Source organism: Aricia agestis, chromosome 12 (genome assembly GCF_905147365.1).
Source record: "Aricia agestis chromosome 12, ilAriAges1.1, whole genome shotgun sequence".
Lineage (NCBI taxonomy): Eukaryota > Metazoa > Arthropoda > Insecta > Lepidoptera > Lycaenidae > Aricia > Aricia agestis.
The window spans coordinates 9,758,008-9,783,076 of record NC_056417.1 but is presented as its reverse complement, the minus strand read 5'-3'; the positions used below and the strand labels follow the sequence as shown (position 1 = coordinate 9,783,076).

The window sequence follows — 25,069 nt, the reverse complement described above, 5'->3', positions numbered from 1 at the left end:
ATAAACTAAAGTCCACGCGGACGAAGTCGCGGGCAATAGCTAGTGATATAATAAAAATTTTAAATATAATATGCACCTATAGCATAAAAGTATTAAATATATTTCCGTTGTCTAGTACCCGTAACACTAGTCCTTCAGGTACATAGCACGGGGACAGAAGCCAGACTGACGTAGTGTGAAGAGTCCATAGATATTATTTTATTATATTAAAAATGATAATAAAAGTACTAAAAATGAAATAAATATATTAAATTTATGCTGCAAAAATTTTACTCCCAAAAAAAGCTGCAAAAAATGCCCCTAAAAACCCACAATTTTTATTTTTTCCCACTAAACTTAAAAAAATAAATCGTACATCTGGAAACACTGCGTTATTGCGATATATCATATTATACAGTTCTACAAGGCTTTATATGAACGTGGCGAGAAAAGGAACTAAACGCTTCTATCATACAATAACATCATTTTTGACATGTGTGTGACAGTTCTCCTTTACCAGCAGCACTCCTGTCAATGTCACCTACGTTTAAAGCCTTATCGAGCTGTACTTCCATTGCGGCGTTATTATGACAGAAGCTGCGTGTAACTACAGTCTGTCAAGAAAGTGAAGAAATTAAAAAGTGGCAACATCGTATTGTCATCCCTTTCAAACCAATCGAAAAAAGGGATGACACTACGATGTTACCACTTTTTAATTTCTTCACTTTCTTGACAGACTGTACATGACCGTCCTTATACAAAATGTACTGAAAACAGATATCGCAATATCGCTAGCGTTATTAATTATTATTATCGACCGATAATATCGCACGGCGCACCTGTCTGCGGGGGGCTTGAAACTTTAAACCTTTTTTACAAGTAGCAACACTAAGTTATATAACCATAGACAATTTTTATTGACCACTTGCCACTCTCTCTTTTTCTTTTGTGTGCTCTTTGTCTTTGGCCATATGTTTTTGACTCGGAAAAGAATGGCGTAGTTGTGTGTTGATTTGTTTTTACGTTTTGTATATAATTATTTTATATGTTTAAGACGTAAATCTTCGCGATTTAATGATTACATTAAGTAATTCGTGTTTACAGTAATTAATGTGAATCGTATACGTTGTGAAAAAGAGAAAACGGATAGCCTAATTTAGCTGTGTTGACTGATAACGCTTTATGCAAATAAACTTAGAAGTAATAAATAATGTCCGTGACTACCATGGCTTCAAGTAAAAGTAGGGAAGACTCTGAAGATGGGAATATACCGGGCATTAGAAGTAACTCGGTAAATGGTACGGCTAGTCCCAGCTCGTCCATGAAAATACCATTGCCTCCACGTTTGTGGATGGGAGGTAAGTTTATTATGCAATGAAACATATGTCCTTGTTCTAAAACACTATAATTTTATTATTTTCATTGTAAGGTAGCTCCGTAGTAATTGTATATTGTGTAATAAACTTATTTACAAACAAATAACTTGTAGATTTTGATGATGAATCCTCTGACGAGAATGGTGCAAAGGAAGACGGTGCCTTCGATAGAGTTAAAGTTCGTGCACGGTACCGTCATCATAAACGTGGGACCACTGTCCCCATTGGTATATTTTGGGACATTGAAAATTGTCAGGTAAAGTTGTATGTTATAATTTCACATGGTCTTTTTAAAGCACAATATTATTTGCTTTGGCATAGGTCCAGAACCTTACTCCTGAGTTCAGCAAACCCTTGTATATTTTGTTACACTGACAGTTATAGGTATTTATTAGAATTTAGAAGTATTAATTAATAAAATTAGTTTCTTGGATACAAATATTATAAATAAGTGTGTCAGTAACTTTAGCAATATTATAACCACCCAGATGTAATAAATTTGAGTTTTCTTTGTGTGAATTGTGATTTTGCTTGAAATTTTTATAATAGGGTATAATTATTTTTGATTGCATGGTTTTTTTTAAGACAAAAACTATCCAATGTCCTTTTCCAGTTCATTGCATAATATTTGCATGGATGACATGCAATTTATTACACTTTATAAAATCATAGTAAATCATTCTTGAGAAAAAGTGTTGTCATAAAAGTAATATCATATTACTCATCAAAAGCAAATCACCCATTGCTTGATTGGATGTCCTTTGTTTCTGCTATTAAAATTATCTTAAACATTTTCCAAAATAAAAAAATACCTTATTGAATTAGTTAGTACAACTAAGTCTATAAGGTAAGTATTTAGAAAAGTTAAATAAGTTTTTAAAATAATATTTTTAGAATAAGACATTATTAAGTATTGTGCAAGAATTGTCATTACAAAAGTTTATCAATTATTATTATTAATTAATCTTTGTTTTTTAGGGTTCCGTACCCAAGGGGTAAAAACGGGACCCTATTACTGAGACTTCGATGTCTGTCCATCTGTCCGTCTGTCTCCAGGCTCTAACTCAAGAACGTGTATAACCAGAGAGTTGAAATTTTTACAGATTATGTATTTATGTTGCTGCCATAACAACAAATACTAAAAACAAAATAAATTAAATATTTAAGGGGGGCTCCCATACAACAAACATAATTTTTCAAACATTTTTGGTATCAATGATGACAATAGGTAGGCATTTGAGATGTACACAAAATACTAATCTGTATTTATACTTTAATAATTAAGTACCTGGATGACCAAGCTTTGCTCGGTATAGCAAACACTCATTGACTTCGTGTTACTTAATAACGCCATCTGCTGGTCGTTAAAACAATTAGTTGCTGACAAAATAGTATTATTATTCGCCAATAGATGTCAGGAAGAGTCATATGTTTTCAGTTTATCAATTATCGATAAAACACGAATAAAAATACATTTTCTGAAAATGATTCCTAGCTAGATCGATTTAAAATTTCGTGAAAATCGTTGGAGCCGATTCCGAGATTCCAATTATTCCAATTATATAATATATATATATATATATATATATATATATATATATATATATAATAAAATAAATAAGTAAGGGGGGCTCCCATACAAAAAAAACACAATTTTTTACTATTTTTGCTCTATAATGGTACGGAACCCTTGGTGCGCGAGTCCGACTCGCACTTGGCCGATTATTTAATTTGATGCATTACTTTTCAAATGTGGATGCTAGATAGTTGATAAGAGAATGGCTTTGTAATTATATATGTTTTCTTATCTTAATGCTTATGCTGCATAAGGAGTGTTTTTAAGGTAAACATTTCTTTTGTAGGTCCCACGAGGATGTTCCGCCATTGATGTGGTGGCAGCAATCCGGTCCAAGTTCCTTTTGGGTAGACGTGAGGCTGACTTTGTGGTTGTGTGTGACGTGAGAAAGGAAGCCGTTAATAGGTTACAAGAACTTAATGATGCTCAAGTAAGTTTACTTTCATCTAATATATAAAAATAAGTTGGGTTTTCCTTCCTGACACTATAACTCCAGAACGCACGAACCGATTTCCACGGTTTTGCATTTGTTGGAAAGTTCTCGGGCTCCGTAAGGTCTATAGAAAAAATTAAGAAAAAAATTGAAGAGAAAAGCAGGAAAACAGGGAAAATCATTTTATGGCAAAACAATGTTTGCCGGGACAGCTAGTCATCAATAACTTTTCTGAGATTTTTATCTTACTAGCTATTTGACCGAGCTTCGCTCGGTATTCGATAAAGCACGAATAAAATTACATTTTCTAAAAATGATTCCTAGCTAGATCGATTTATCGCCCCCAAAACCCGCTATATACTAAATTTCATGAAAATCGTTGGAGCCGATTCTGAGATTCCAATTATATATGTATATACAAGAATTACTCGTTTAAAGATATAAGATATAGTGTTTGTCAAAATTCTTTTACATGATTTGCTACCTAGCATGTAGTAGCCCCATTTCTCCCAAAATAATATGTTCTGCGCCTTTATATAAATTTGTGCTATTAAAATTTTTATTCAAATAGAACACCCATTATTGTTGTATGTAATTTTTAGGTTAGTCTTATACATGTATGTGGTACGCAAAAGAATGCTGCGGATGAGAAGTTAAGGCAGTGTATGAGGAGGTTTGGGGAGCTCCACTCGAGCCCCGCAGCTCTACTCTTGATCTCAGGAGATATTAATTTCGCAGCTGATCTGAGTGACTTTAGACATAGGTTTGTAAGATTGTTATTTAATAAATAACTTGATATAGTGGTGAAAAAGTTGTGCCATAGAAGAATGAATAAACAAAAGTGTATTACTTTTGTTTATTCATTCTTCTAAGTAGTTAATTCTAAACTGTGAGATATTATTTTTTGCTCCTTGATTTTTTCTAAGGTTGTACCAATTTGAAAGTCCAATATTGCCATTGCTTGCAATAAAGTAGTGATTATTACATCTTAAAATTGTCTTACTTTTGCCATTTAGTATTTAAGAATCAACCTCTTGTAACATTATTTCTTAAAAACAATATTAAAAGTTTAGTATTTACAGGAAAGGTATGGAAGTCATATTGGTACACAAGCAGAACACATCATCAGCACTGATAACATGTGCGTCATCTCATTACTGCTTCAATGAACTAACAGCAGACTTGCCAAGAAATCCAAAGGTAATAATTTCCATTTATGCTACATACAAACTTTTTTCTAGCCTTTTATTCAAGGTACAGTAATTGTCCTTTTATATTCGTTGTTGTTTCTTCATGTAAAGCTTCTTTGCCCTTTTGGCAAAAGGTCTCCTCTAGGGCTTTCACCTTTTGCTGTTCCTCCTCAGTCTAGTCTACACACAAACTGCTGTTTAAAACAAATAAAAATGTACACACAGAAGAAAACATTTTGTATGACAAGTCTGTTTTAAGACTGTGAGTTGTGACGAACAAGTAAGTGCTTGGTCTTGAAGGAACATTTTTCCTTTATATTATCATGTTCAATATTAGCAGAAATCTCATGAACATCCGATTGCTAATATTCTTTTTTCCACAGGTAACTAATTCTGATGAATATGAGGAACCGACATGTGAAATGGAAGTGACAAATTTGCCAGTGGACCAACCAAAGGAGCGTGTATCTAGGAGGCTTAGACGTCTGTCGGATAACTGCGGTGGAAAAGTACTAAGGGTGACTGCGTCTACGGCTATGCTTCGGTTTCCTACACCTGATCATGCTTCTAGGTGAGTATTTTTTTTTAATTTAATTTATTTGCACAGATAAACTTACAGCTAAACAAATCTGAATAATGACAAAGTTAAAACAAATAGCCATTTGCAGTTAGCACCTCCATCATGGGTATCGCAGACTTTCTCTCCTTAACAATTTTTATTTTATTTAAATTATTAAAAGTACTAATTATTTATAGTGACTCTCTATAAACCACCACACACTACCACATAAAATCTATTGTAGATTTTCAATTGTTATGCGGCAGCCGGCTGCCGCTTGGGGATTGGTGGGTTAAGCCGGTTAAGTAACATGGTTGTGAGTATGTTATGAGAAGATAATAATAGAAGCAAAAAGATGTTTGCATATTATTATGTTTAATACCTCGATCGTGTGAATTGCAGACACAATAGATTTTCAATTGTTATGCGACAGCCGGGTGCAGCTTGGAGATTGATAGGTTAAATAATAATTTATAGCCGTTCTTGTATATGTGTATGTCTAAAATTCTTAAATTTTTAAACACTTGTGCATGTCTAGAATAATATTATTTTGTAACAAATAGGTACAGTAGGTCAGAGCCAACATAATTGTGTATTACATAAAGCATTTCTATGGTTATTGTGATGTAACATACTGTTATGTGTCTGACATGAGGTTGCTACTGCTAGTATGAACATTGAACATGATACAGGTATTTTAGTTACCAATGCATTTTATTTATAGTATGGCTAGGACACCTTTATACATTTTAACGACAAACAGAATTTGAATACTTTCAATACGAATATATGTTATTTATACCTATAGATCTCAAATTCAGTTTTTCGTCTCATACATGAACTTAAAAGTTTTAAATACAAGTTTTTTTCCATCTAGATTATGACATATTCATTATTATACCTTGCGTAAAATTGAACACATTTTTGCGCGCGAAAGTCCACAGTCTGCACTAGGCATTATCTTCCGTTATTTTTTAAAATTTTAAGTACCCTCAAAACTTTTCTTTTTTGAAATGAATGAGTGAACAGCTGATTCATCGGCCATTTTATCGTCGGGCACAAGCAGATATACACCTAAATTATATTTAAAGAGAATATTTAAAGAGAATTTATTTATTAAAATATTTATTTATTTAAATTATTAGTATAATAATTAAAAGTTATAGTGAAATTGGATGTGATTTGATAAGCAAGATGTTGATTTCTGGGTAAGTCTTTGAAAATCGATCTTATTTGAAAATGATCGTTAAAAATGTATGTTAAATGATGCAATAATTATTCATGTTGTTTCAAGAAGAGAATTTGAATCGTGAAATAATTCTAAATAATGCGAAATAATTATAAATAAAAAATTAACAGTGAAAAAAATATTTGACAGATAATTCAAAAATTAGTACCTAACGGAATTTTGTGATTTTTTTAATTTTGTTTCATTTTGAATATTTTAATAATGACAAAAGGACCTTAGTTCCAAATTTAGTTTGAAACGTAAAAAATATGAAATCGAAAATTGTATAATATCTAGAGTTAAATGTAAGTAAAATTGATAATTTTTTTATTGATGTTTTTTAATAGTATATACTTACTACGAATTATAGGTACAATAAGCAAAATTCGTGAGAAAAAAGTACTACAATATATTGTTCTTAAGCTAACTCGCTTGTATATTCAATAGTATTATGTAAAAAGAATAATGAATACTTACTGGAATACTACAAATTTAACTATACCTAGGGCATCTAGGGATTACAAAAACTTGGGGTATAGGCACGTGGATATTTTAGCCGTTATTTTCGTTTGAAATTTTCTGTTTAAATTGCGACTGGAGAAGTACTTATGTATGTCCTATAGTAGCACCTAAATTACGTAGTAACTATTTATTCATCTGTGTTCCTAACTATAGTCTGTCAAAAAAGTGAAGAAATTAAAAAGTGACAACATCGTAGTGTCATCCCTTTCAAATCAATCTAAGAAAAAAGGGATGACACTACGATGTTGCCACTTTTTAATTTCTTCACTTTTTTGACAGACTATATATTTTTGTAATTTTAAGGTGTCAGTAGATTCGGATAATAAAAGCTTATCACTTTAGTAATTGTTTTCACTTTTGCTATAGTTCTTGCAATCTATGAGTGCGCGGCGCCCGTAGTTGTGTTGGTGACCATATCTATACACGCGTACATGGCTCGCTCGCTACTGACTGCTCCGTTAGGTACGCACACTAACGAAAATGTCTATTCGTATTTCCAACTACAAATAAAGGCTACGCGCGCTCGTATATTGCAAGAACTATAATAAAAAACTATTTTATTATTGTCTGTCAAGACTTCAAGCCTTTCTCGTCTTTATAGTTTACTAGAATTTACTAGATAACGGCTGCAACTCCGTTGTGCTAAAATTCGTTTATCGCGCGGGAACCGTACATTTTTTCTGGATATAATAAGTCCTTTCTCGGGACTCAAAGTATTTGCATAACCAGCAAAATCGGTTTAGCGGTTTGGACGCGAAGAGGTAACTGACAGACATGAGACAGGCACACTTTTGAATTTATAATATTATGGATAAATAAATATATTATGGATATTTGTATACAGAATATTATTTTATTTGAAGTGTGCGTTTCTTTAAGTGTGTAATCATCTTAATAACAAAGGTAATATATGTACTGACGTAAACTTAATCTTTGCGAAATGATTAAACTGGTCAATATTGTATTCAGCAAGGCGTTGTCGTTAAGGCGACGCCGACGTCTTGATAATTTGGCTGTAGCGATATCGATTTTTCTCAGCAATGACTAAAGCTAAGAAATTAAAGTTCATTGTCAGTATTCATCATGTCTTTGTCTTTGAATTACGCATAGCATAACACGATTGGTCAACTTTTATAACACATATAATCAAAAAGACCTTTGTAAAAAAGGGATTCTAATTTTGCCAACAGAGGAGAGTGATTTAAGCTTCCAAAATTTGTACATAGATTGGTTCAAGCATACACTTTAATTCTGTCTGTCCGTCCGTCCGTCCGTCCGTCCGTCCGTCCCAACCACTTTTCTCCGAAATTATAAGAGCTATACTATTGAAACTTGGTAAGTAGATGAAGTATGTGAACCGCATTAAGGTTTCGATACAAAAATGGAAAAATTATTAAACATTTTAGGGGTCCCCATAGGTACAACTGAAACAAAAAAAATTTTTTTCATCTAACCTATGCACCTATGCAGGGGTATCTAACTATCTATGGATAGGTCTTCAAAAATCATATAGAGGTTTCTTATATCATTTTTTTCTAACCTGAATAGTTAAAATGTGTGTCCCCATCTCTAACTTCTAAAGTAATTCTAATGATAATTCTAAAAAATATATATTATGTAAATTACTATAAAAACTACCAACGAAAATTGGTTTGAAATAGGTAAATTTTAATTTAACCTTCATTAAATCAACTGAAATATAAAAATAAATCAAAAACCTTTTAATTTCATAGAAATAAACCTTATTGCTGCTGCGGAACCCTTCATGGGCGAGTCCAACTCGCACTTGGCCGGTTTTTTATTTACTTTAACGCGGCGTCACCTTAAAGTCTTTGTTTTAAATCAGTCTTATCAGTTCGTGTTATCTTTTGTTGTGGTCATTTGTGTGACGCACATGATAACTATAATATTGTTTTAAATGAATATAATTATTTGTAATGAAAAATGTTGCTGCACCTGTCTTCGACCTGCTTTTGGTAGACGTAGACGTATCTCCCGGTTTTCTAGACCAACAATATGCATGTAGCCCAACCTATCATTGAGATCAGTAAGTGTTATACTATTCATAGGTGGTAGACAAGAGTTGTAATATTAGTATTTTAAAAAAGATAAAACCGACTTGAAAATTGTACGTAATTGAGGATTAAAATTCCCTATCTCAAAAACTACTGCACCGCTTTTGATGAAACTTGCACTAGTCCCTAAGTTGAACAATATCCAGTACAACAAAAAAGAATTACTTAAATCGGACTTGTAGTTCCAGAGATATGCGAACACAAACATAAAAACATACATACTTACATACAATATATACATACAATACACTTTTGAAATTTGGCACATTTGCTCAGATGCTGATATAGACTAACATATACGAAAACTGAACAGTTCTGCGAATATTACATACATACGCGTCGAATTGATAACCTCCTTTTTTTAAGTCGGTTAAAAATATTATTATTTAATTAATCAGTCATGAAGTAGTGAACTAGGTTTGTTAGGATTGAGCGTTGATTCATATTAGTATTATAAATGCGAAAGTGAGTGTCTATTACCTAAATTGTTGAACAACTAAGGCAATTTTGATGAAACTTAAAATCGAGATTAAGAGGCCGGGTGCCATCGAAATTCTCATACATACGTAATACCAAAATCATTTTCTCATACGAAAATATTTAACATGTTTGAGTTATTTTTCAGCTTAAAACACTAATTACCTAGGCTCCTGCACAAAAAATTACTACAAAATATTTAAACACTAAAAATATAACTCAAACATGTTTTTGGAATGTTTTTTGAGAAGCAATAGAATCTGACCTCGCTCAGCGCAGCGATTCTATTGGATCTTAAAAACACATTCCTCGCAACACATCTCTGGTGGAAACGCAGCCTAATGGACCCGGAATGGACACAGGATAGTTTTTATAACGGCAAAATGCGAATTTCACTTCAACTTTCACATTATATTTTTATAAGATAAATAAAACGTCTTGTAATACAAGTGCGCTTTTCAGTTTCATCCCTTATCTTTTCAAAGTTGGCATATTCTAGCACATAAATATTAGTAAAAGTAGATGATGCCTGCAACGTTTATCAGAGCCATGTCTTCGACAAGGCTGCGAACTTTAGTTTCAGTTCACTGGTTCAGAACATTTCTGACAAAACCGATTACTGAAGGTTGTGTAGTCAGTCAGCTGTACATTTTATACACAAATAATATCAACCGTGTCGCAATGATGTAACTTAATCGTATACACGATTTTGTCAAGCATATTATTCCTACACGCACACGAAATACGGCGTACGCGTGGAGTGACCTTGATTATTATTTGGTCGTAGTTTTTGAACTTTTTGGCTGTGTATGAAAATATGTGTACTTATTCTTAATACTTAATAAGTTCATAATATTTTCTGCATGACAACTCTAAAGGGACCAAAAGAATACAATATTTAAATGTTTTAGGTACTCAATACTTACGTTATTATTGGCTTCATTTTGTTCTGTAGTAGGTTTTGTACTAATTATTTACTTATTGATCTACTGGCCTAGGACTAGAAATGAAATACTCATATTATAATAATTATTCAAATGACTGCGCCCTTTGTCTTAATCTAACACATCAATTTCTTTCCAAAAGAACTGATTATTCCTACTAGTGTGCTCATTACTCTTTATCTTAAAAAAATACACTGCAGTTTTCCTGTAGAATACAATATTATGGCACAGTGGTGCGGCGTTGCCAGACTTCGGCATGGTGTTTGTGTGTGTGCGACTAGACATATGCGAATTATAACAACACAACAACAAATTGATAAAAAATGTTATGCAATAGCTTTACCGCAGCAGTCCAGAGTGCCACTCGTATTCTTTTTATTAAAAAATGTAATTTGTCCACAGAGCTTTAAAACGTATGGACGGCGAGGACGTGTTCGGTCGAAAGATCGGTACGCGGTACGCCCGCAGCGCGCTCCAGCCGACATACTCCAGCGACGAGGGGTACAGCACCGCCGCCAGCGCGCAGCGTGCGTACGCGCCGCAGGTACGTGCACGCACACGCAATACGGCGTACGCGTGGCCGTGGAGTGACCTTGATTATTATTTGGTCGTAGTTTTTGAACTTTTCTAAAAATAGTTGAAGATGTAAATGGATGAAGTGGGTAACTTTAGGACCTGAAAAATGATATGAAACAAATTTTGATTTAATGTATAGCCAGATATTTTACAATAAATATTTGTGTCTAAGGGGGATATTAGATCATCATATATATTGGATCCGAGATCATTGAGTCAATGATATTGGATAATGTAATATAGACATATGATTCATTTCTTCCTTGGTCATAGATTTTTGACATTTGCTGAGAGATTGGATCCAATACGGTCATAGAAATAGGTGCTGCCAGTTATTTAATATAAAAATGAGTTTTTAATTTTTTGTTGGTTAATATGTTTCAAATAATGTAATGTAATTATTTTTCTAAATATATACTTGGATAATCTTGCTGAAATAACAAAAAAACAAGCCATATTAAAAATGACGATGTCTTTGACAAATTGAATTCTCTGAAATCTAGTAACCCTAACGTCAATACCTGTCAGCGTTAGCGCTCTCCATTGGCTATTGAAACCACATATGACGTAAAAAAGATTCAATGAAATATGATAATGTAATATGCAGATATGATCAAATGGTCATATACAGTGTGTAACAAAAATAAGTGATAATACTTTAGGGAGTATACGTGTTCCTTGTAGAGAGTTCACTGTGAAAGTAGCAGCGCTGAAAGATGAAAAAAAATTTTCATTTTTGTATGGGCAAGGGCCCGAGCGTCACGAGTTTCCCCATACAAAAGTGAAAAAAAATTTTGGTCTTTCAGCGCTGCTACTTTCACAGTGAACTCTCTACAAGGAACACGTACACACCCTAAAGTATTATCACTTATTTTTGTTACACCCTGTATATTGGATCCTATATATGATCATAGAAATGATCCAATATAAATGATAATGTAATACCCCCCTTAAATATGAAAGGCATTTTTAACGAATGTATTCCTACAGCAAGCGCCAGTAGCGTGCGGTACGCAGGCGAGCGGGTCGTGGGCGTTGGCGCTGCAGGTGTTGCCTACGCCGACTCCACCCCCGCTAGACTTCTGTCCGTCGCAGGCGCCGCGCCCGCGCAAGATCACTGGCGCGCATGGTAAGTGGACTGTAGTATAATCTATACTAATATTATAAATGCGAAAGTATCTCTGTCTGTCTGTCTGTCTGTCTGTCTGTCTCGCTTTCACGCCAAAACTACTGAACCGATTGCAATGAAATTTTGTACACAGTTATTCTAGAGTCTGAGAAAGGACATAGGCTACATTTTGATGTGGGAAAATATAATAATTATAATATTTCCATGAAAATATCGATGAAAATTACTTCGCATTGCGCGTGGCCAGCGCTCATCCCGGGGGTCCTGGGTTCGAGTCCCGCAGGCGGAACAAAAAGTTTTCAATGTTCCTGGGTCTTGGATGTGTATTAAAATAATATTTCAAAAATCTTAAATATATTTTATGTATAATATTATAAAAAATCCAGAAATATATCGACGCGATGCAATGAACATTTTAGTTCTAATACGATTCAACAGATGGCGCTTTTTTTTTACTTCGTTGGAACATAGAACTAATCATACTTATTAGTTATTATGTTTTTGTTTATAGTTTTTAATACGTTAGAATATTATGTTTAATAATATTATCACTTGCTATAATAATAATCAATCTATCTTATCTTATAGAACTCCTACTGCATTTCTAAGGAGTTCGAGTGTGTTGTGTTGGCCTATATTCCATCCAGAAAATATATCAATGCAATCAACATTTTAATTCTAATATATGAAAACAGATGGCGCTTTATTTTTTACTTCATTATTATAACAGAACTAATCATACCTACTTTATTATATATTATTGTTTTTATTCATAACTAGCTGTTGCCCGCGACTTCGTCCGCGTGGACTTTAGTTTATAGCGCGCGGTGTCAACAAAATTTGTGTCAAATTTAAAAACTTTTTAAAACCCTGGTAAGTGGTACCCCTCTTAGGGCCGCCCTACACCGGAATGGCAGCGCTGAAAGTGCTCGCCTCGCCGCTGCCATTCCGGTGTAGCGCGGCCCTTAATTAATCAAAATACCCAAAAACAGCTGTGCAGTGTGCACATAATCTGTACTAATATTATGAATGCGAAAGTATCTCTGTCTGTCTGTCTGTCTGTCAGTCTCGCTTTCACGCCAAACGCCAAAACTACCGAACCGATTGTAATGAAATTTTGTATACTGATAGTCTAAAGCCTGAGAAAGGACATAGGCTACTTTTTTACTGGAAAAAAAGGGTTGTAAGGGTCGTAAATTTGTTCAAAAAATTCATAATAGATGGCGCCGTGCGTCTTCTACATCGCGCTGACGCTTGCTCAAAAGTCTTTCTATAAGAGGTGGTATCATCTTACATTTAAGTCTCGATTTTTTTCGATTGTTATATCTATTCTACGGTATTAAATAACTCAGTACTTTATCTGTGCAGGCAGTGACGTAACCTTAAGACCAAATTTCACCAACGACTGTTAAAGTTAATGCTCGAATTAGTATCACGTTAGCTGTTTTGTTTTTCATATGAATGAAAGAGAAGACAGGATATTTTAACAAGCTGTTAACACTAACAGACGTTGGTGAAATTGGGGCTAAACCTATCAATGATAAATAGTTTATGGGTAAAGTTGTGTAATTGGGGGGCTAAATAAGCTTTAAAATTTGGCATAATATATAAAGTTTAACATACAAAAATGAAGTACTTACTTATTGTTTGCACACTGCACAGCTGTATTGATTAAAGGGGTACCAGGGTTTTTTTATAAAAGCTTTTGACACCAATTTTGTTGACATCGCGCGCTATAAACTGAAGTCCACGCGGACGAAGTCGCGGGCAACAGCTAGTATTTATATATTCATATTAAATATGTATGCGAAAGTGTGTCTTGATTTTATTGATTTTAAACTTTTAAAATAAATCGTTATAATGATACTTGATATATCCCGTTTTATGCTCAGAAATTCAAAGAAAACAAATTTTGTGGAACACTTTTTTACATGGGTTTATTAATAAAAATAAAAGAAAACTATTTTTTAAGCATATGTCTAGTGTCTAATCGTAATAATAATAGTTAAAAAAAACTTTAAAAACTTACTTATTTATTTTCATCTTATAATATTTTTTTTTTTCGAAATATAGATATAAAATTGAACTCAAAGAGTCCGCTACATACATACAGCCCAAACTTATAAAAGTATGTTAAAAAAGTTAAGGTATTAATTTTGTGTCGTCTGCCAAACTGCTCCTGATATTCCGCACTAGGTAGCCAGCAGCTGAAAAAGTTAGCTCAGCTTCCACACTGATTGGTACAATTGTCATTAAAAGTGAAATGAAGGTAAATAATTGTTTAGTGGGCTGCTAGTAGCCAGTTCACGCACCTCCGCCTGCAGATTTACACGTATGAATCACGCTTCTTTGTAATCCCGCCAGTCCCGCGTGATCCCGCTAAATTTTCGACCGGGATTAGTCCCGCAAAATGCATGCAGGATCCCGGTATCCCGGTATTGCATTCCCTAGAGGAGATGTAATGTTCGTTTTCATTTAATTTTTTTTTGTTCAACGATTACTTCGCTGTTTGTGAGCCAATTTCGACAAAAATTTACAAGCCGTTAGCTGACATCATATTTTAACACAGAGTCTACATTTTTACCCGACTTCCGGAATGGGGGAGGTGTTATGTTAATTTATTTAAATTGATTAATAGGCTTGCACCCTGTCTCCTTTTTTTTTATGAAATAACGCAAACGAGTAAACGAGTCACCTGATGGAAAGCAACTTCCGTCGCCCATGGACACTCGCAGCATCAGAAGAGCTGCAGGTGCGTTACCGGCCTTTTAATAGGGAATAGGGTAATAGGGGAGGGTAGGGAAAGAAATAGGGTAGGGGATTGGGCCTCCGGTAAACTCACTCATTTGGCGAAACACAGCGCAAGCTGCGCTGTTTCACGCCGGTTTTCTGTGAGAACGTGGTATTTCTCCGGTCGAGCCGGCCCATTCGTGCAGAAGCATGGCTCTCCCACGTATAAATCTCCTGCTTCCCCCCTCCCCCCCAAGGTTTAAATTATCCTTTTTAGAAACAAACTAAATAATTAATTATAAAAGTGAATTTATTCTAACCTAAACTAAACATACGGATTTCGAGTGTCATTTGATTAGGCTTTCGTCCCGTCTCCTACGTGTAACTGCGCTGCAGTCTCAAAAAGATTGGAAACTCCTGATACACTCTAATATAGCCTTTCTGGATAAATGGGTTAAGAATTTTTTTTTAATTGGATCAGTACTTAATGAGATCAGCGCGTTCAAACAAACTCTTCTGCTTTATACTATTAGTATAGATGTGCCGTCCGTCCGTCCGGTCGTCCGTCTCACAGTCCTTTTCACTGCGAAAAGTGGGAAATCGTTTCACAAACAGCAAAGTTAATCATAAATCATAAAAAATCACATCTGAACATAAAATATATATTTTTATCTCCTTCGTTTTGGAAATCGGTAAAAACAATAGCATAAGTCAGCATAATCAACTTCTATCTCTCAGTCATAAAAGTTTATGTTTCCGCTGATCAAACTCAGTTCATTTTGTCTCTAATTAGTAATTACCAATAACTATTTACCTATTAAAACACAATTAATTTACCTAATAAATCGCGGGTAACACCGCGGGGCACAGCTAGTAATGGAAGGCCGACACTGATTACAGTGTCGGCCTTCCATTACTAGCTGTACGTATTAACGTAACGAAGCATTTTATACTCCTTATAAATTAAAAATGTTTACATATAGAAAGTAAGAGTTATTGAGGCACTAAAAGACTAAAATATGAACGACTATCTTATTACCTGACTTTACTAGTTTATATCTTTATAGTGTATATATTTTGTTAAATTCAAAATAAATAAAAATTTGAAATCTATGACAACAACTGTCAGTACAGTCACCGGCTCGTGATTGTCAGTTGTAAAATACCTTAGCTTGGAAAGCCTTAACGTCCATCATTTCCCAATAAAATTTTCTTTCTTTCTTTCTTTCCCAGGTTCCGTGAACCTGGACCGGTCGGGATGGTCGTCCAGCGCGGAGCACAGCCGTGCGGCGTCGCCGTGGAACTCGTCGGCCAGCTTCAGCGAGCCCGAGCCCGACCTCGACACGGCCGACCTCACCGTCACCAACCTGCCGCCCTACGAGCCGGCCGTGCTGCAGGTACACCCAGTAGCTTCCCCAGGGTCCGCTGTGCTGTAGGCAGCAGTCATCCCCAGGGTCAGAGCCAGTCCACGCGGCGCGTTGCGTTGCGTTGTTGCGACGCAAATATGTTGACGCAGCCGGCCACACGGGCGCTGCGCCATCGCAGCGTTATTACGCAGCAGTCTTAACGCCAACACCCCCTCCCGCTTCGTCTCGGGGGCTGCTGTCCGTCATTTTTTTTTATGAGATAAGGGGGCAAACGAGCAAACGGGTCACCTGATGGAAAGCAACTTCTGTCGCCCATGGACACTCGCAGCATCAGAAGAGCTGCAAATGCGTTGCCGGCCTTTTTAGAGGGAATAAGGTAATAGGGAAGGGTAGGGATGGGAAGGGAAGGGAATAGGGGAGGGTAGGGAAGGGAATAGGGGAGGGTAGGGAAGGGAATAGGGTAGGGGATTGGGCCTCCGGTAAACTCACTCGGCGAAACACAGCGCAAGCACTGTTTCACGCCGGTTTTCTGTGAGAACGTGGTATTTCTCCGGCCGAGCCGGCCTATTCGTGCCGAAGCATGGCTCTCCCACGTATATGTGCGTTGCGACGACGCAGCGCGCCGTGGCTATTTGTATGTAAAACAACGCAACGCGTCGTGTGGACTGGCTTTCAGTCTACCTGGACACAGGCGTGCTGCACTGTGTGGAGCCACTGGAGCATTTGGCTTAATAGACGGTTTTGCGGAATTAACACCAGAGCAATTAAGCCTGCCTGAAATAAAATTGCGTCTTTGTGACAAACCACTTTTCTTTGTCATTTCTTCTAGACCCTTTCTCCTAGTCTCTTAGACCTTTTAAAAGCCAAAAGAATTCCTGGAACTTTGTTAAAAAATAATATTTGTTGTAGGACATGCTCACGAAGCTATTCAATCAGTACGTGCCTATTATACGCGTGACGGTTTGGACGGCGGGGGAGGGGCCTCTGGCGACTGTCGTACTCCGCTCCGAATGGGACGCTCGCATCGTCATAGCTCGCATACACAAAAGAAGGCTGGACAACCACTGGGCTGGGAGACGCCTGGAGCTATCCCTAGGCAGACCCAACCCAGCCCCAAACCTAGACGTCCTAAGAGCCAGGCTGAGGGCAATTCTGCTAGACCAGAAAAACTACACCCTCCCCCTCCTGAGATTAAGAGATGCGTACGCCAGCCGCCACTGCTGCGCCCTAACCACTTCTGACATCGCGAAGGTCAAGGATACGGTGATCATCCACGAGGGCTTCGGAAGAATGGTCCAGCTGATCGACCATACCCCAGTGAACAGCTCAGAGATGGAGGAGGCACCGTGGAAGTGCCACATCCATGCCGGAGTGAGCACGGGGCACGAAGACGGCAGTAGGATCCTGCAGCCGGTGTTCATGGAGATCTCGATTTTGGCCAAGAATGTGAATATGCTGCTGGAGAACCATGGAGGCATTTTGCCATTGTTGAGGTAAGTTTGTTGGTTGTTTACTTTTACAAGAGTTACATATTTTATAACTTTAGGTTTACACGTGCGCGGTTTACACGTGACATTTTAATTCGTCGCATTTTATATACCACGCTTTGTTGTCATTTACAACAAAAGGAAACTAAAGTATGTACCTATTATTGTATAGTTTGCACGTTTTTTTTTTTAATTTTTTGTCTTCCCTCCCCCCCTTTAGTTTCGTTGAGTGCTACGAGTCAATGTTCCCCGCGCTCGTGACTGACAGCCGGCACGGGGTGGCACTGGAGTTGCTCCTCCGCAGCATCCCCGCTGTTGAGGTTAAGGACAGCCCCTCGCGACACCTGACGTGGTCTTCGCGTCCGCACACACCGCATTTGTACCACAGTTAGTAGTTAGCATTACCTTAATTTAGATTTGACAATGTATGAAGTTAATGTAATTTTTTTTATTAAATTAAAAATGCGGCCGTAAATAAATACTACGGATAATGGATACGTCTCTAACCTTTTGCAATAGTTCAGTGTTTTTCAACCGTTTTAGCCAGGGACTCCTAGAAAATCAAGCACAGTTATTACTCCAAAAAAATCGCCGTGCTAAGTAAGCATAGCGATTACGTGACATTTGCATTTATGTATGGTCCTCGAACCACAGGTTGGGAAAGACTGCAATGATTGATGGAAGGGTTTTTAAATTTCATTAAAAGAGTGTTTCATTCAGTTTCATTAAGTTATTCGAAATGGACGGCTTGTAAAATCTTTAGCTACATTACATGTAAATTGTACAGGCGAAACTATCCGCTCTAATGGTGAGCGCGAGAAGCCGCGTACTGCGCCGTCTCTGGAGCCCATGCTGGCGCTGTTCGAGCGGGAACTGATAGACCTGCTGCGCACCGCGCCGCGCTGCTCCATACCGTTCAGCAAGTGAGTGTTGTGACATAGCACAAACGTCAAAGTGTGACATAACACAAATGTCAATTTATGACGTTTGTTTGTTTTTTTTATTTAAGGGCTTTGACTTTCATTTTGCATGAAATATTAGTACTTACATACAAAACACTTGGCACATCAAAAAACACAACTCATTTTACAGTAATGTTCGCTGTATAACATACTTTTTAAAATTATCTGTCGATTCAGACATTTTGTCAAATCGTGCATTAAAACTTTGTGTCACGGCAGAAGAGTTATATTACAATTACTGATCAAAATAAATGTCGCTTAGTAGTAATAGTTATTTAAAAATGCCGACCATTAACATACCCTTTAAATAAATGGGTTATTTTTTAAATGTAGTTCCGTGCCTAGTGACTTATAGACAATAAACTAACTAATTTTAAACGTTTTAAAAAAAATAATTAATTTAATGTATCAGAAATCATACAGCACTATCATGTCACAGCATTAATTAGAATAACTCACTATGGCATTATAATAGGCATACAAAAAAAAAAATATTGCTTGAAACATGCATCAAATAGTTTTATAGCTGCGATTGTAACTCAACAGCCTGCCCGATATGATATGGCCTGGTGCTCCCAATGCGTAAGTATTGTCCCTGAATCTAGGTGAAGTGGTCCTTGAACACTAAAGTTTGAAAACAGGCTGATGTTTGCATTATTTTAATTGGTAACTAGGTTCGGGCCTTGCCAACTGCGAGTAAAAACTAAGTAAGAATAAAACACGAATGCTGTAATAGTTTTGTTTTTTGTTGTTAAAGGCAATCATCTGTAAAGATATGAACTGTCTAGCTATCAGTGATCTTATTATCATGCCACAAATAACCAATGTTAGTCTACTCCAAGGTTTCTCAAACTTTTGGCTCCTCGAACCCCTGTTAAATTTCCAGGTGGGAGCGAACCCCTTACTTATATTGAAATCCCCTTCCCCCGCCCCGCCGCTTTGCTTGAGAGTTCGAAATACTCTGCCTGTCTAGCTGCCCAAAAATCTATCAAAGACATCATTTTTAAATCAGCTTGAAGAGTTTCATTAACAGACAATTATTATCTAACAATGACTCCTGTTGCCCCTGCCGTCAAATGGCGAACCTCTAGGTTTTCGCGTACCCCACTTTGAGAAACCCTGGTCTACTCTATTGACCACAGAGAATAATTGTTGACAACAACTTTGTGGAAAATTTTATAATTACATGTATAACTAGATCTTAGGATGGTGAAGTAAATAAAAAAATATCTTGCAGGCTTATCCCTGCATTCCATCATCATTTCGGTCGTCAATGCAGAGTTGCTGACTATGGTTTCACCAAGCTACCTGATTTGTTGGCGGCTCTCAGTACTTCCATTGTTGTAAGTATATTGTTGAGTAGTGACTAGCGATAGAAGTTACGAGAAACCTTAACAAATGTGTACGAAAGTAAATGATGTTATAATCGTCCATTTAAGTATAACCAGCGGCTATTTTGTAAATTTTTTGTTTATGGAAGTAAATACAAATATCATTAACTTTTTTTATGAAATAAGTGGACAAAGGAGCAAACGGGTCACCTGATGGAAAGCAACTTCCGTCGCCCATGGACACTCGCAGCATCAGAAGAGCTGCATGTGCGTTGCCGGCCTTTTAAGAGGGAATAGGGTAATAGGGGAGGGTAGGGATGGAAAGGGAAGGGAATAGGGGAGGGTAGGAAAGGGAATAGGGTAGGGGATTGGGCCTTCAGTAAACTCACTCACTCGGCGAAACACAGCGCAAGCGCTGTTTCACGTCGGTTTTCTGTGAGGACGTGGTATTTCTCCGGTCGAGCCGGCCCATTCGTGCCGAAGCATGGATCTCCCACGTATAAAATTAACTAAAATCGAAACTGGGATATTATAACCATCAGAAAAGATCTGTGTTGTGTTGATGGAAGAATAAAATTCACAGTATAAACAATATACCTTTCTAAGGATTTATTGGAACGAAGTTCCTTATTTCTTTATATACTTTTCATGACAAAAATGTTGTTTTTTTCTGTCATTAGGTGTTAGGTTCTGGGTCGTACCGCGTGATCACGATTTCCGCGACCGCTCAGAACCGGCGCTGGACGTCCGATCTCATCAAGCTGCTGAAGGCTCAGCCCGGCCGAGCGGTCATGTTGCATGACGTACCACAACTCTATCAAGCCACCTTCGGCCGCCCCTTCTCACCAGTAGATTACGGCGTGTGCACCGTAGAGGAGCTCCTAGAGAAAGTCGCACCACAAAGCATTATCATGGCCGACGGCATGCTATCCCTCCCCCGTCGCACCCCAACACCGGAGGAGCAAGCGAGAACGATAGAGTTCGGCATCCAAGCCGTCGAACTCCTGTGCTACACGCCCAATTTAAGGATGGAGTTCTCCCGCTTCGTGCCCGCCTATCACTCCCACTTTGGAAGGCAACTCCGCGTCGCCCACTACGGCTGCGTTAAATTGGTCGACCTATTCGAGCTGATACCCGACGCGGTGTCAGTATACTGTGAGGCCAACGGAGAGAGAAGCGTCAGACTGACTGCCAAAGCAGCACAAGCGGTTATGTCTCAACGGCTCAAGGCCTTAGCTCCTATAGCCTTGTCATTGTTAACCGCTAGATACACCGCTCAGTTCGGGGCACCCCCGTCGCCTGATGTTCTAGAAGTGAAGACGCTCGAAGCGATGGTGTACGCTTGTGGAGGTTTCGTGCAGGGAGGAATAGTGCATATGCCCGGGGAATCCCCACGCTGGGCCAGCGCGGCGTTGGCTGCCTGCGCGGTCCTATCCGCCGATCGGAGCGTAGCTCGGGGCTCCACTGAGGAGTACTTCGTGAGCGCCTTCCGGGCTTTGGTCGGGGCGGAGCCCGATCTGCCGGAGCTGGCCGGGGCCGGAGTCCTGGAGACAGCCGGACGCCATGTCCGCCTGTCCAATACTTGGCGTTGCGTGTGGCGCGTCGCTCAGATGCTCAGCGAGCGCTCGCCCATGTCCAGCAAGGATATATTCGTGGAGTTCTCTAAGCACTACGGACCGTCCTTCCCGAAGGCTGAATTGGGTAAGATTATGCTTTTGTATTAAGTTTTTTTAAATGTTTTATTCTAATAAGTTTTTGTTGTGGCGTATAAGAAATTGTACTTTCTATAATCGATACAACGAGGTTATGTAACAATCAAAATTTCCGTTGCATAAGTCACAAGTCCTAGGTACTTACTGCCGTACAGAACGAGACTGGCGTGGTGCAAAACAACGTCCATAAAACATCTAATAAAATATCCGAATCTCTAATTTTAAAATTCATCAACCATAATATCATAAACAACTTACACATAATATAACAATTTATCTTTCTTCCAGGCATAGAAGCGGTCGGCGTGTTCCTCCGTCAGTACGCGGCTATATTCACCGAGAACGGGGATCAGTGGTCGCTGTGCGGCGGCGTGATGCCGCAGCGCCGCGACCTCGTCGCCAAGTGTGTGGAGGACTACTCCGTGCACGACACACCGCCCGGACAGAAGGTACCGAAGAAATTGTCGGACGTTATTTGGTCGGATTATCTCAACTTAAAGGTTCAATTCAGACCGCAACGCGACGCGCAGATGAATTTCTAAATTTTGTGCATTTTACGTTACGTTAACGTTAATTTGCACGTCACGTCAACGTACCGTGCTACATTGACGACGTCGTGACGTGGAGATGTGAACAGGCCCTTAATTAGTGGATGACCTCTTGATAATGCGAATACACTAGAAATTAAAATCTAATGATTATTTATACAGTGTGTAACAAAAATAATTGATAATACTTTAGGGTGTGCACGTGTTCCTTGTAGAGAGTTCACTGTGAAAGTAGCAGCACTGAAAGACGAAAAAAAATTTTCACTCTTGTATGGGCGTTACGAGTTTCCCCATACAAAAGTGAAAAAAAAATTTGGTCTTTCAGCGCTGCTACTTTCACAGTGAACTCTCTACAAGGAACAAGTACACACCCTAAAGTATTATCACTTATTTTTGTTACACTCTGTAGATATAAGAATATTTCTGTAAGGCCATGTCGTGTTTTTGTCCAGGGTTCCCGCGTGTTCGAATCTCCAAAGACGGGTCTATGGTGCTCGCCGCCAGCCAGCGCGCTGCCCGCGCCCACCGCACTCCTGGCGCAGGATAATAAACGTGAGTTGAATTCATTACTTGTAGCCTTCGATCACTTGTAGCCACCTAAATAATTGTTAAAGAGGGGTAAATTCTAGTGAAAAGGCCTATTCCTGTTTTAATTAAACATAAATCTTCGATGCAGTCATAGCCGGCCCCTAGTCTAGACGAGCAATTTTATTGCCAATATCACGTATTGCGTAATATTATTGACCGTCTAGGGTTCAATATAATTGTCAAATAAACTGTTCAATAAAATTGTAGCGTGATATCGACAGTAAAATTGCTCATCTAGGGGCAAATACGTCAAAAAACGATACGACTGACTTTTGGAGTTTTGACCAATCAGAACCCAATCAGTATTCATAAAAATATGTTAACGATATTTTTATGAATACCATTTTCTTGTTGTGACTATGTGCTAATATTGAAATAGGATAATCATAATGATAATCAAAATGCCTAATAAAAATATGTTTGTATGTCGGCAGGTCGCACTCGTCTGGCGGCGCAGTTCGACGCCGCTTAACTCATTCCCGACCAACGAGAAGCATTCCTCATGCATGTTCTAATTCTACAGCTCCTCAACTTTTACCGTTCAGACAAATAAGTGTCCTATGATTGTGATGTCTATAACAATAATGTTTTAAGATGGTGTATATTTTTGTGTTGTTTCTAGGCTAAAAGATGTATATCGTTGGAAAAATGTTTCGCACCTCTGCAAAGTGAGCTCTGACCACGCATTTATTTGAATTTTATGAATCAACTTTTATTTGTGTATCAAATGTTATTTTTTTAATCTTTGACTATGAATTTGATTCATAATCTTCGTATGCAGTATTACATACTTAAACTACATATCAGATTGTTTTGAGCTCAAATAGTGTAACTTACGTGTAAGTTTATTTTATTGTTAATATTATTTTTGTATTTATCAGATCCGTGTGTTTTACTCTGGTATCGTGATTTCGGAGCTACTCATTGGCCAGGTGTAGGAAACATTTTTCGAATGTTCACTAAAGTACAATAATATGTAGTAGATGTTAGTTTTTGTATAGTGTTTTATCCTTCGATGTGATCTCCGCTGATTCTAAGTATTTAACGTGATCCGATCGGCTTTAAATGACTTAATTGAAAAAATATAGTTGAAATTCACGTACCTACTTAATATAACGTACGTTAAGAGGTTTTATGTTAAGGTATTTGGAATCGGATATGTGCGAGTCGTGAAATATCAACAATTCGAATTTATTATTTTAGATAACATTTATGGTAACTCGAAAAATTTATATACATGTGTAAATGTTTATAAAATTCTTAAATATTTTTAGTGAGGCGACTGCACGGTCGCGAGTGGAAGTCAATTAAAGATGTTCAAATGTTTTATAAAAGTATTCGATGTACAATTGTATACATAGCTTGTGCCTGATTTTGCGAGGATAGGGTTGCCAGGTCGCTTAGCCAAAAAGCCGGACAAAGGAGCCAGCTTGGCCGGACATTTGTACAAAAAAGTCCTGCTATACATAGCTTGTGCCTGATTTTACGAGGATAGGGTTGCCTGGTCGCTTAGCCAAAAAGCCGCACAAAGAAGCCAGCTTGGCCGGACATTTGTACAAAAAAGTCCTGCTATCGATTACTTAGAATCTGAACTCTTAGTGAAGGAATACGTTCGTAATTTTCTGTTTTATTAAAAACAATTTTACATTTCATTAGGTGTAAAACCTAAAAATAGTTGATTTTCATATAAAATTATCGATTCAAAGCTCTACAAAAGCCGGACTCCTCTTAATTTTGGCCGGACAAGCAATCAAAAAGCCTGACTGTGTCCTGCTTTATCCGGACGCCTGGCAACCCTATACGAGGATATTATGTTTGCAACACTGATCTCTTGTTGGGGTCGAGGCACACTGAGACACGAGAACGCGCGTACACTCATGAAACGCACACACGTTAAGCCAACGGAAAACGCATTTGAGAGATTTCGAGCTTCGTTTTAATTATTTGTATTTTAGACTTACTTATGATAAAATAATTCCATCGTGTCTCTGTGTGCTTCGACTAAGGTTATATCAACATGCGCCAAAAATTATATTTGTAAGTAACTATCGCACTTGCGTTGGTATAAAATTATTTAAAAAAATGTATTTTCGGAAATTATGAAATGTTTGTGCGATAGTTTGATACTAATTTATTGTATATGTCCACTACAAGTAACGAACCTACCGGCCTAGTTTGTATATTATAATGTTTGCGCATGCGCTGTTTTGATCCGCCTTTCAAAGAATCATAGTCTTACAAATCGTGCTATACTTTTCGGCTATGTAATTTCTGAATGTC

General features: G+C 37.5%; 1 protein-coding gene across 2 annotated transcripts; it reads left to right on the top strand.

The window, feature by feature from the left end:
- Nucleotides 1-958: 958 nt before the first annotated feature.
- Nucleotides 959-24,517, top strand: LOC121732205 (meiosis regulator and mRNA stability factor 1). 2 transcript variants are annotated; one of them, XM_042122007.1, is made up of 17 exons: nucleotides 959-1,337; nucleotides 1,469-1,611; nucleotides 3,218-3,361; nucleotides 3,967-4,127; nucleotides 4,447-4,564; nucleotides 4,938-5,125; nucleotides 10,762-10,903; nucleotides 11,926-12,064; nucleotides 16,028-16,191; nucleotides 17,071-17,654; nucleotides 17,869-18,035; nucleotides 18,436-18,571; nucleotides 19,848-19,953; nucleotides 20,622-21,642; nucleotides 21,942-22,102; nucleotides 22,654-22,753; nucleotides 23,224-24,517. In XM_042122007.1, exons 1-17 carry the CDS (start codon nucleotides 1,190-1,192, stop codon nucleotides 23,259-23,261), a joined length of 3,660 nt encoding a protein of 1,219 aa, XP_041977941.1. In that variant the 5' UTR covers nucleotides 959-1,189; the 3' UTR covers nucleotides 23,262-24,517. The 2 variants fall into 2 exon arrangements, with proteins under 2 accessions (XP_041977941.1, XP_041977942.1); XM_042122008.1 differs by lacking the exons at nucleotides 959-1,337; nucleotides 1,469-1,611; nucleotides 3,218-3,361; ... (1 more) ...; nucleotides 4,447-4,564; nucleotides 4,938-5,125 and adding an exon at nucleotides 6,253-6,321.
- Nucleotides 24,518-25,069: the final 552 nt, after the last annotated feature.